Source organism: Berghia stephanieae, chromosome 15 (genome assembly GCF_034508935.2).
Source record: "Berghia stephanieae isolate SIO BIC M18660-M18661 chromosome 15, UCSD_Bste_1.3, whole genome shotgun sequence".
Taxonomy (NCBI): Eukaryota; Metazoa; Mollusca; class Gastropoda; order Nudibranchia; family Aeolidiidae; genus Berghia; species Berghia stephanieae.
In genome coordinates, this window is record NC_088374.1 from 6,427,338 (window position 1) to 6,439,837 (window position 12,500).

Here is a 12,500-nt window from a genome sequence, read left to right on the forward strand (position 1 = left end):
CCCAAATATATAAGATATTAAATGCAGAGAATCTCTCTCGGTACCCAAATATATAAGATATTAAATGCAGAGAATCTCTCTCGGTACCCAAATATATAAGATATTAAATGCAGAGAATCTCTCTCGGTACCCAAATATATAAGATATTAAATGCAGAGAATCTCTCTCGGTACCCAAATATATAAGATATTAAATGCAGAGAATCTCTCTCGGTACCCAAATATATAAGATATTAAATGCAGAGAATCTCTCTCGGTACCCAAATATATAAGATATTAAATGCAGAGAATCTCTCTCGGTACCCAAATATATAAGATATTAAATGCAGAGAATCTCTCTCGGTACCCAAATATATAAGATATTAAATGCAGAGAATCTCTCTCGGTACCCAAATATATAAGATATTAAATGCAGAGAATCTCTCTCGGTACCCAAATATATAAGATATTAAATGCAGAGAATCTCTCTCGGTACCCAAATATATAAGATATTAAATGCAGAGAATCTCTCTCGGTACCCAAATATATAAGATATTAAATGCAGAGAATCTCTCTCGGTACCCAAATATATAAGATATTAAATGCAGAGAATCTCTCTCGGTACCCAAATATATAAGATATTAAATGCAGAGAATCTCTCTCGGTACCCAAATATATAAGATATTAAATGCAGAGAATCTCTCTCGGTACCCAAATATATAAGATATTAAATGCAGAGAATCTCTCTCGGTACCCAAATATATAAGATATTAAATGCAGAGAATCTCTCTCGGTACCCAAATATATAAGATATTAAATGCAGAGAATCTCTCTCGGTACCCAAATATATAAGATATTAAATGCAGAGAATCTCTCTCGGTACCCAAATATATAAGATATTAAATGCAGAGAATCTCTCTCGGTACCCAAATATATAAGATATTAAATGCAGAGAATCTCTTCGTACCCAAATAAAAATAATGCAAGAATCTCTCTCGTACCCAAATATATAAGATATTAAATGAAGAGAATCTCTCTCGGTACCCAAATATATAAGATATTAAATGCAGAGAATCTCTCTCGGTACCCAAATATATAAGATATTAAATGAAGAGAATCTCTCTCGGTACCCAAATATATAAGATATTAAATGCAGAGAATCTCTCTCGGTACCCAAATAAAAAAAACTCAGTGGAGTTTTTTTACGAAGTCTATTAAGACAACTGAAATTGAGGTCTAATTATATTCAACACTTGAATCATAAGTTTTGATTTGATCGACTAATCATCATGGTAATTGAACAGGCACCGGCCATTTAACAGACAACTATGCTGGTGTGTGTGTGTGTGTGTGTGTGTGTGTGTGTGTGTGTATCCATATATAATAATATATATATATAAATATATATATATATATGTGTGTGTGTGTGTGTGTGTTTAATCTATATAGAGTTTGTATGTCGGTATTCATTTTGAACACAGCCCACAGCGAGTGGTCAGCTACACACCCACCCACCTACACCTACAATGAAACTTCTCTCTATATACAATATATATGTATATAATATACAGTATATAAAGAGAAATTTCATTGTGGGTGTAGGTGTGTGTCTGGCCACCCGCTGTAAAGTTCAAAAGGAATAACGTCATACAAACTGTCAAGTATCTACAGATGTGTCAGGATTGGCTCCCATATGGGACACACCGTATCAATCTGCTGTTGTTTTAGTGTAAACCAGATACTGGGCTACGTTGGTTCATTGTCCGACCAGCCCCCCCCCCCCCCACTCCCCCAATCATTTTGTTTCAGTAGAAGGCGGCAACCAACAGAGGAAAGTGAGTAAAGACTTGTATCGCGGCCTTCGTAAACTAAAGGCCTGACCGTAGGCAGCCATTAACTTGTAGCCTAACTGAAGCCCTAGTTGTAGTCCGTTCCAAGTACCGTGCGCACGGAATATCACAAATTCCTCCAAAGTTACGAATTGTGAAGCCGTGATGTTTTGCATGCGAGCATAAATTTCAAAACAGTTTTCTCACAATGACGAATTCCTTTGATCTTTTCATCGTTTGCAATAAAATATGACTCAAACTTTGAAATGTTTACAGCAGTGGTGTGTTGATTCTCTTTCCCGTGGGGAAAATATTCACAACAAAGTTGCTTTCAGTGGCGTGGCTTAGCAAATAATTTTGGGTTGTTTGAAATTGTGTTTGAAATGGTGTAACAATAGATATAATTTAAATATTACTTAACAGTGTTGAAAAATGCTCACAGCGTTTATATGTTATCTCTTCCTTGGTGGACAACGAACATGTAATTTAGTGGACGACACAAGGTATTTATACATTTTTTAGACAAAGGCATTGATGAAAAAAAAATATTTCTTTAAAACAGGGGGGAGGGGGGGGGGTCCTCTGAATTTTTACGCCCATCTTCGATAGGATAAGGAAAAAATGCCTTTCACAAAGACTTAATCTCCGACCAACTGTTGAGCAAGACAACTCATAAAGGTCGGACAAAACCCACTGGTCACTCACTCATCGAGCAGGGTACATGTCTGCCATTCTTAATTATGTCCACTGAGGAGGATTGGGGAAGGAGGGGGGGGGGGGGGGGCTTTGAATGTAATAATTTGAAATGCCACTGAATCTAAACTTCTTTATCCGTATAATTTTTGTACAGTAAAACCTTTCAAAGGAACCGCAGTGTTCAAATACAAGAGGTGCATAATCAAAATGATATAATTATTAAGTCACAGGTTTAAGAGTTTTTTGCCAAGATGAGGGTCATTTAAATCGATCGATATTTGAAGGACGAGTTTTCTGGCCAAATTTTATTTTATGGGTTGTTTTTTTATTCCAGAGTACGGCAGTAAAAGAATGCCCGGACGAAAGACGATACGAAAAATGCAGAGTCTCGTTAGTTTAAAAGGTGTGAGAATTCGTGGATTGAGAGGGACGGTCACACTGCTGGTCATAATATTGACTATCGTATTGGTGCTCTCTTGCTTGTATGTGTTCACACGACGACGGAGTCACGGAAAGCCAGCACGGTTTGTTCACGTTCATCATCATCGTAGTTCTAGTCATAGGCTGGTCATAAATTCACCGGAAAGGTAAGGAGTCCGTTTGTTTCTCTTTGATTTATCTCTTTTCTTGTTCTGGTTTTGTTTTATTAGTCTTGTTTGCTTGTTTGTTTGCTTGTTTGATTGTTTGTTTGTTTGATTGTTTGTTTGTTTGTTTGTTTGATTGTTTGATTGATTGTTTGTTTGTTTGATTGTTTGTTTGTTTGTTTGTTTGATTGTTTGATTGATTGTCTGTTTGTTTGTTTGTTTGATTGTTTGATTGATTGTTTGATTGTTTGATTGTTTGTTTGTTTGTTTGATTGTGTGTTTGATTGTTTGTTTGATTGTTTGATTGATTGTTTGATGTTTGTTTGTTTGTTTGATGATTGTTTGTTGTATTGTTTGTTGTTTGATTGTTGATTGTTTGTTTGATTGTTTGTTTGACTGATTGTTTGATTGTTTGTTTGTTTGTTTGTTTGATTGATTGTTTGTTTGTTTGATTGTTTGATTGTGTGTTTGATTGTTTGATTGTTTGTTTGTTTGTTTGATTGATTGTTTGTTTGATTGTTTGTTTGATTGTTTGATTGTTTGTTTGATTGTTTGTTTGATTGTTTGTTTGATTGTGTGTTTGATTGTTTGTTTGATTGATTGTTTGATTGTTTGATTGTTTGTTTGATTGTTTGTTTTGAGGTTTTTAAATTTCTTTTTGGTTGGTTGGATTACCCTTTTTTTTAAAATTAATTTTTGTTTTTTTGTTGTTGTTTTTTTTTGGGGGGGGCGGGCGGGGGGGGCAGGGGAGTTATTTCGTTGGCCTTTATTTTCTTGTTTATCTTTTTTCTCTCTCTCTCTTTTTTTTTTCTTTTGTTACTGTTTCTTTTTTTATTTTGTTTGTGTTGTTATTTGCTTGATTGTTTGTCATTTTGTGTTGATTATTTTGTTTTGGGTTTGGGTTTTTTTTGGTTTTTTTTTAGCTTTTTCTTTATTTTTGATTGCTTGGATTCTTTGGATTTTTTTTTCTTTTGTCAGTTTCATGTGTTTGTTGGTTTATTTTTGGTTAATTTTAGTTGGTTTTGCTTTGTTTTGTTTTTATATTTTATTTTTGTTTTTTTTTTTAATATGTTTTTTTTTGTTTTGTTGTTGTTGTTTTTTTTTTTTTTGCCTTTCATTGTTGATTTCTTTATTTTCTTTATTTATTTATATATATATATATATATATATATATATATATATATATATATATATATATATATATATATATATATATATATCTTTGTGTTCGTTAGTTTCTCAAGTTTTGGTGCATGTTATAGCCATGTACTCAATCAAACGAGTTCTTTAACTCTCTCCTTAACAGCTATTTTCAGGATTTTCCCCAAAACTTCACACCCAACTAACACAAACATATATTTTTATCACTCAAACACAACAGCAGTAAAGTTTTTGCGATACATAATTTCTTTAGCAAAACATACTCTACAAAACACTGTTCATTTTCTTTAAATTTTATGATGTACAGAAGAAATTTGAATAGAAAAAAATGTTGGTTTATCGTAACGAATATGACGATTTTCCTGTAGTTACTTACTTACTTACTTACTGACTTACTTAGGCCGCCCCTTGGGGCGCCCAACATGAGCCACAAGTCTTCGCCATTCTGTCCTGTCCTCCATAAGCGTAGGCAGCTCCCGGGTGTTGTCCATTCCGGTGGCATCTAGCAGATAGTCAATGTAAGTTTTATTCTGCCTGCCTCTGCTTCTGGTTTGCTCAGGTGGTTCCCATAGCACAAGACTCTTTGCAATCTCCTCCTTGTGTCTCCAGCAGTGCCCCGCAAGTTTTCCTGTAGTTGGCAAGGGTTAAAAGTTTTGTCTGCTCACTCAATCCTCTCAGCGCCACTGGCTGCTTGGGGTAACAACTAGTTGACGCCAATATTCTTGGTCTTTCATTGCATGGAATGCAGTCTACAGAAGGAGGCCCTGGGCTTAAGATTAAAATTAAATTGAACTTTTATATAGAGCAATATCCAGTAGACGTGCTCAAGGTTCTTTACAAAGGGTAATTGGCTAACAGCTACACTTAACATTTAGGACGGGGGACATGACGCCTGTTAGGCGATATTACATTTTTTTTTCGCACAGACACAGCGCTGTTAACGGTCAGGTACTCATTTTACACCTGAGTACGGTGAGAGAACGTGAGTAAAGAGCCTTCTCCAATGACTCACCTATGCGCCGAGCGAAGCTCGAACCCAGGACCTTCCGTTCCGCCGAAAGCGAGTGTCATACCACTAGACCACATAGCTTTGAGTTCTCCTTGAGTCTACCTCGATTTCTTTTTACTTGTGGATTCCGGTGTGACGCTGTTCTCGGGATGCAGTCCGCTAACATCCTGCAGACTAGACCAAGACATCTCCAACTCCTGGCTCTGATCGTGGCCTTCGTAAAAAAAACTCATGGCCTGACACTGACCAAAAAATGTCGCCAAAAGACAGGTCTTTGGCCACAAAAGAAAACAAATCGTGAGTTGTATGTATTCAATAGTTCAACTAATGAAATGACTTGTTTCCATGAGCTCTACTAACGACAACTCACTAGGCGGTTCATAAACCAAAAAATGACGTCAAAATATGGGTCTTATTGGGGTCTAGTGTCAGGCTATATATACGTTAACGATGGCTACGCTCTGATGGTTTTTTAATTTGTGGCGCTATCCATATTTTCTGCAGAAGATTAAAACATTACAAACAGCTAAGTCTTAGTCTGGGCAGGGTTCCTGACCTCTCATAGTGGGCATGAAGGTAACTTACTGTGGCTATGTGGTCTAGTGGTGAGACACTCGCTTTCGGATCGGAAGGTCCTGGGTTCGAGCCTCGCTCAGCGCATAGTTGAGTCCTTGGAAAAGGCTCTTGACTCCCATTCTCTCACCGTTCTCGGGTGTAAAATGAGTACCTGACCGTTAGGAGCTTTGTGTCTGTCCGAAAAAAATTGTAATATCGCCTTACAGGCGTCATGCCCTTTCCTAAATGTTCATAGTTGCTGTTTTCCAGGGACCCTTGTAAAGCGCTTTGAGCACGTTTAGTGGATATTGCGCTATATAAAAGCTCATTTCCTTTTCTTTGTCATCTATCTCCCTATATCTGTTTTCCAACTTGCTTTTTGTCTTGGAATGAGATTACTTGGTTTTGTCCTTTCCCTGGACAGAGTCCTTAGCTGGGAGGGAAACAGTCAAATGTAGGAGTTATAGTTTTGGAGATGATTTTTCTTCCTTGTAATACTCTTCAACAGTCGTAACGTCACTTCCTTCCAAATGACGCATGGTAACTTAGTAACACTGGCTCTAAACTATCGGAACAATGGCGGACGCCATCTGATCTCTATTCGAACCCTTCCCCTTTGTCTTACTATTTAAAACAAAATAAATAAAATTCCCTTTATTCATTCCATATGGGGAATTTTTTTTCTCTAAGGTCTATTCCAAGAGACTGGAATAACCCAGGCGTCAGCCGTAGGGCAGCGCCGAAAACTGAGCTAGGACCAGGTGACTTGCTCAAGGTCACACGGCTGGTGACGGGAAATCGAACTTGGTAACGAGGCAAAGACCGTACCGCGCTACATCCACGCTGCCCCTATTTATCGTGTGCTTCCAATTGTAAATCTAGAATTCTTTGATTATCAAAGCAAATTGGGGGTTAAAAATAATAATCTTGTCCAAGGAAAAATAAAGAAAGTGCCTGAAGCGGGGCTCGAGCTAGCCCGGGACCTTCCGGATCACAGTGCAATACCCTAACCACTCGACCCCCCCCCCCCCCCCCATTTCAGCAAAGTTACAAAAGACACACCCCCTCCCTGCCCCCTATGTCAACACCCTTATGAAACAGTAACACACCACTTGCTGGAATGTCAACCTCTTGAAGACCTGAGATGCACATTCCTTATTCCTTCCACCAAATCCAAGCATCAGTAACACACTTGTAACAACTACAAAAGATGTCTAACTTCTACGTCATGGCACAAGACCGAAGGGCAAGAGCTCAGGTGGTCGCTGGTTCGGATAAGTAAGTAAGTAAGTAAGTGAGTAACCGCCCCCCCCCCCCTCCCCGCCTTTTTTTTTTTTTTGAATGACCTACTGTATATTGATACTTTTTCCCAAGATACAACTCCACCTGGCTTATACTGGACGGACCAATAGATGATAATACGTACAACCAATTTGAAAACAGGAGTAATGTCCACATTGTGACTATCGCTTCGGACGATTTGATCAGGTGGGATAAAAGTCATCGTAATAATAATAATAATAATAATAATAATAATAATAATAATAATAATAATAATAATAATAATAATAATAATTATTATTATTATTATTATATTATTATTATTATTATTATTATATATTATTATTATTATTATAATTATTATTATTATTTTTTATATAGGTATACTACTACTCGTACTACTGCCACTACTGGTACTACTATCATTATTATTAGAATTATTATTATAATCATCATCATTATAATCATCATCATCCTCATTATCACCATCATCATCATCATCATCATCATCATCATCATCATCTTCATCATCATCATCATCATCATTATCCTCATCATCATCATCATCACCATCATCATCATCATCATCATCATCATCATCATCATTATCATCATCATCATCATCCTCATCGTCATCATCATCATCATCATCATCATCATCATCATCATCATCACCATCATCATCATCATCATCATCATCATCACCATCTTGTATCCACAGCTGTACAAGCAACATTAGAGATTGCCAAAGAATCTCCAAACTATTCCCTTTCAACGCCTTCGACACCGAGACCGGGACAAGCAGCATCCTTCACACCCAAATAACAAACGGACACGAAAGTCAATCTGCTCTGACGTCATTGTTGTCACCGGCGATACAATCCAAGATGGCGGCTGTTCTCCACGCCATTTCTGAAGGAGCCAAATGGATTTTTGTAGGAGGGGGCGACGCCATGTTGGATTTGAATCGACTGGAGACCGTTCTTGGCCTTGGGATGAAGACAGGTGAGTCCAAATTCCTATCACGCACTTTTCCATCAACACTGACTTGTCTTACTGTCACTTGTTTAGTTTAGTTTTTTGGTGTTTTTTTTTTTTGTTTGTTTGTTTGTTTTTTTTTTGTTTTTGGTTTTTTTTTTGCATTTGTGTAATGACGGTGTGTGTTTAAATAAAATATCATTTCTTCCCGCTATAGATAGAACGAAGTTGACGTCACTCAGGACTTTGTTATTTTTTTTTGTCGTCCATATTTATGAGTAATTCTCACTAAACTGTATTAATCAGATTATAGATAGAACGAAATTGACCTCACTCAGCTCTTTGTAATTGTTTTTAAATAGAGCATTTATATAGCGCAATATTCACTACACGTGCTCAAAGCGCTTTACAATGGATTCCTTAGCCAACAGCAACACTTAACATGTTGGACGAGACATGACGCCTGTTAGGCGAAATTACAGGTTTTTTGGGGAAAGAGACAACGGTGTTAACGGCTAGATACTCATTTTACACTTGAGTCCGGTGAGAAAATGTGAGTGAAGATTCTTTGCCAAGGACCCAACTATGCACAGAGCGAGACTCGAATCCAGGATGTTCCGATCTGAAAGCGAGTGTCATACCACAAGACCACATAGCCACATAGTTGATTTTAGCCAGCCATGTTTATGAGTAATTCTCACCAAACGGTATTAACCAGACTATAGATAGAATGCGCTTGGCCAAGGAGTTCACAACATTGCCATCCGGAAGTATAACGGACCAAGACACAAACTCTGTGTAACCATGAACTTTTATAGTCTGGTTAATACAGTTTAGTGAGAACAACTCACAAACGCGGATGGCAAAAACAATAACAAAGGCCTGAGTGACGTCATCTGCATACTATCTATAAACGTTTAAGGTTACACATAGCTTTGTGCGTTAGTACGATATAACTTTGCTTTGTTTCATTATTGATTATACTTACTTGATTTGTTGATTGGAAATAGTATATTCTTGTATGAGTTATATTGGCAATACGCTTCAACAGTCATGTCGTCACTCCCTCGTAATGACGCATGGTAACTGGCTCTAAACTATCGTAACAATGGCGGACGCCCTTATAAAATATTTCTCCGACGAGCATAAAAGCGTATCCAGAGGGAAAAAAACCCATTATAAATCTGATCATGTTTTGACTTTTACACATTCTGATCACAAGACATATGAAAAGTTCTAGCCAGCATGAAGAATAAAAAGTACCGTTTTTCTTTGTTTAGATCCACGATGGCCGCCGTTGCTGGGCGACGTGACATCAGACTATTGAATCCTATTTCCTAAAAATAAACTTTTGAAACTTCTATAACCTGCTGGCGGATGTTGTGAGTTTGTTTTTTTTAATAAACGCAAAGCATCAAATAGACTGGTTTATTCTTAAAACGAATTTCTAAAATGTTGAATGTCTGTGACCCACCAACTCTAAACGGTATAATACTGGAATGGATTAAATGTTTCAATTCATTTATTTGTAGCCAAAACACAAACCCGCCAACTTGAAAATGTTAAAAATTCGTAGGTTTTTTTTTCTTTCTCTTTTAATCGTTTTATTTTTATATTCAAACAAATCGCAAACAACTCATAAGGGATGGTACATAACATGCCTGGTTTCTACCATCCATTGCTTCACCATTATAAACATGGCTTGAACAGCGGTGATGGTGATGACGATGACGATGGTGTTGGAATTGATGATGACGGTGACGATAGAGGCGATAATGTCCAAGATGGCGGTGATGACCATGTCAACGACTCTGGTGGACCGGAAATCAAGGCAGATCGCTATGACGTCATGAGATTGTCCGGTCAAGGAGTTTATCTGTTGATGACGTCATGTGTGACACAAGTAGGATCGTTGTGTTTGTTGTTGTTGTTTGTTTGCTTTTGTTATTGTTGTTATTGTTGTTGATGATGGTGTTATTGTTGTTTGTTGTTGTTTGTTGTTGTTGTTGATGATGATGATGATGATGATGATGATGATGATGATGATGATGATGATGATGATGATGATGATGATGATGATGATGATAATATTAGTGTTGTTGTTTGTTGTTTTTTTGTTGTTTTTTTTTTTTTTTTGTAATTATTTTTATAGTTGTAGCTGTTGTTGGTTTGTTTGTTTGTTGTTGTTTTGTTGCTATTTTTGTTCTTGCCTTTATGTTGTAATAGTAATAGTTGTTGTTGTTGATGTTGTTGTTGTTGATGTTGTTGTTGTTGCTGTTGTTGTTGTTGCTGTTGTTGTTGTTGTTATTGTAGGAACTATTCTTGTCCCTACTCGAATCTCGTGTGAATGAGTACCTGGCTACAAGCAATGACGGATAGTGTATGAATGTCGGTACAAAAATGACACCAAACAAGCGACTAGTACTGTATAAAATGGAAACACAGTTCCATACGGTATTTGAGGGGAATAATAAATGAAACATTGTGAAACGCGTTGAGCATGGTTCATCCATGGAAATGCCTTGTGTAAATGGTCATAATTATTTTAATTTTTACTTACAGTGATTGAAATGACGTAAACGTTCTCGGACCTAACGACAGGCCGGTAAAAGTCATGGTAAAAAACAAATTGAGCTTTTATATAGCGCAATATCCACTAAACTTGCTCAAAGCGCTTTACAAGGGGTCCCTGACCAACAGCCAAACGTAACACTTTGAACGGGACTTGACGCCTGTTAGACGATATAACATTTTATTTCCGACAGAGGCAACGCTGTTAACGACCATGTACTCATTTTTTACACCTGAGTACGATGAGAGAATGTGGGTAAAGGGCCTTATCCAAGGACTCAACTATGCGCCGTGCCTGGTTCAAACCCAGGAGCTTCCGATCCGAAACGAAAACGGGTGTCATACACTAGACTACATAGCTGCACAAACAAAACTTGATAGCACTTTATAGACGCCATGCCTTGCCATGCAGATTCAGTTTAACTGTTGATTTTAACCTTGCAATGCAATTTGATCACATTTAATGGACATTGTTGCGCTATATAAAAGCTTTTTTGTCGTGTTGATTATTAATGGCGTCAATTTATTTTTTTGGTTCCATTTACCATTTTTTTTCCACTTTCATGTTTGTTTTCATCAAATTGTGTGATTTATTGGCGAAAGACCTTAGATTGAATAAACTTGAAACTTGAAACTTGTTACTTGAAACTTGTTAACATGCCTCATACACTAACGCATTCTCTGATCTTCTGATCTTTAATTGGTAATGACACGCATTCCCTCAGAAGTAACATCTCATCCTTGTCTTTTGAATGACACGCATTCCCTCAGAAGTAGCATCTCATCCTTGTCTTTTGACTCCTCAGAAATATTGCCTGCATTCAAATCCACCGTTCTATCTATCTCCCGGGAGTTGGACATCACTTCCGGCCCGCCCATTTTCAATGCTCGCACATCGAAAAAGTGCCTGGTTCCTCATCGCAGCCATTCTTGGAGCACACAACAAAAATCACGGAAACGGGAGCAGCGATAAAACAAACGTTTTGATTGGTCTGATTCTACAACGCTTACTCTGGGAGACCAATCAAATGCTAGCTTTCATGCCATCTTCACCTAAAACTCAACTCCATTCGGAAAGTGGTGACTCATCCTTCACTTCAGAATTTTCACGCCAAAGTAAAAATACGAATTCGAAAAAACGAAACGGGGACAGAACAGGCAGGACATTGAAGAAAATCAAAGTTAAGTCCAGGAAAACTAAACATAAGGATTGTCAATATAACATCAGCGAGATGGAATATTTCGCCTCGAGTCAATATTTTCACCAAAAACAAAAAGAAGTGATCCACAACGTGACAAGACTGTGCCCATCCACAAATATTTCATTCTATCCGTGCGTCCAAAAAGTCATCGAAACATACGGGGATACGTTTAACTCTAACAATAACAACGACATGAAGATGAAGAACGGTATCGTGGAGTCGTTAAATTTGGTTTCGCATTGGTTCAAATTATTAGCCGTATCCAAATACAAATTCCCGACCCGGAAACCGTTTCAAAAGAGGATGACACTTCAAATTACAGCTCCTAAAATCCCGATGTGGTTCACGCCTTCGCCTTGCAAACCGATTCAGCGTTTTATTAGAGCAAAAGGCAGCAACGGAAACCAAAGTCCTGCCAGATCGAGGGAGGAAAATGGAACAGCAGCAGCAGCCGGAAGTTGGACCAATTTAATCAACAAAAACTTATGTCAGAGCTCCAGCTGGTTTCAAGAAAGAGTTCACCAAAATTTTGTCCCGGAAAAATTCAAGATTTCGGATATTTTACTGATTATCGTTTTCAACTACCAATAGTAAGTACTGTAAAATGTGGATACTACTTCATCATCGTAAATAAACTCTCTCCTGACCGACCATTT

The 12,500-nt window shown here is 37.5% G+C and overlaps 1 protein-coding gene across 2 annotated transcripts in view; it reads left to right on the forward strand.

The window, feature by feature from the left end:
* The first annotated feature begins 1,815 nt into the window (after positions 1 to 1,815).
* The window catches only part of LOC144960590 (uncharacterized), a 19,311-nt gene continuing 8,626 nt past the window's right edge, over positions 1,816 to 12,500 (forward strand). The window contains exons 1-6 of one of the 2 annotated variants that reach the window (XM_078893819.1): positions 1,816 to 2,088; positions 2,838 to 3,090; positions 7,187 to 7,300; positions 7,815 to 8,098; positions 9,715 to 9,974; positions 11,449 to 12,434. In XM_078893819.1, coding sequence (XP_078749945.1) covers positions 2,855 to 3,090; positions 7,187 to 7,300; positions 7,815 to 8,098; positions 9,715 to 9,974; positions 11,449 to 12,434 — 1,880 coding nt within the window. In that variant the 5' untranslated portion in view covers positions 1,816 to 2,088; positions 2,838 to 2,854. Of the gene's footprint in view, positions 2,311 to 2,837; positions 3,091 to 7,186; positions 7,301 to 7,814; positions 8,099 to 9,714; positions 9,975 to 11,448; positions 12,435 to 12,500 lie in introns of both variants that reach the window. The other variant, XM_078893818.1, reaches the window with a different exon arrangement.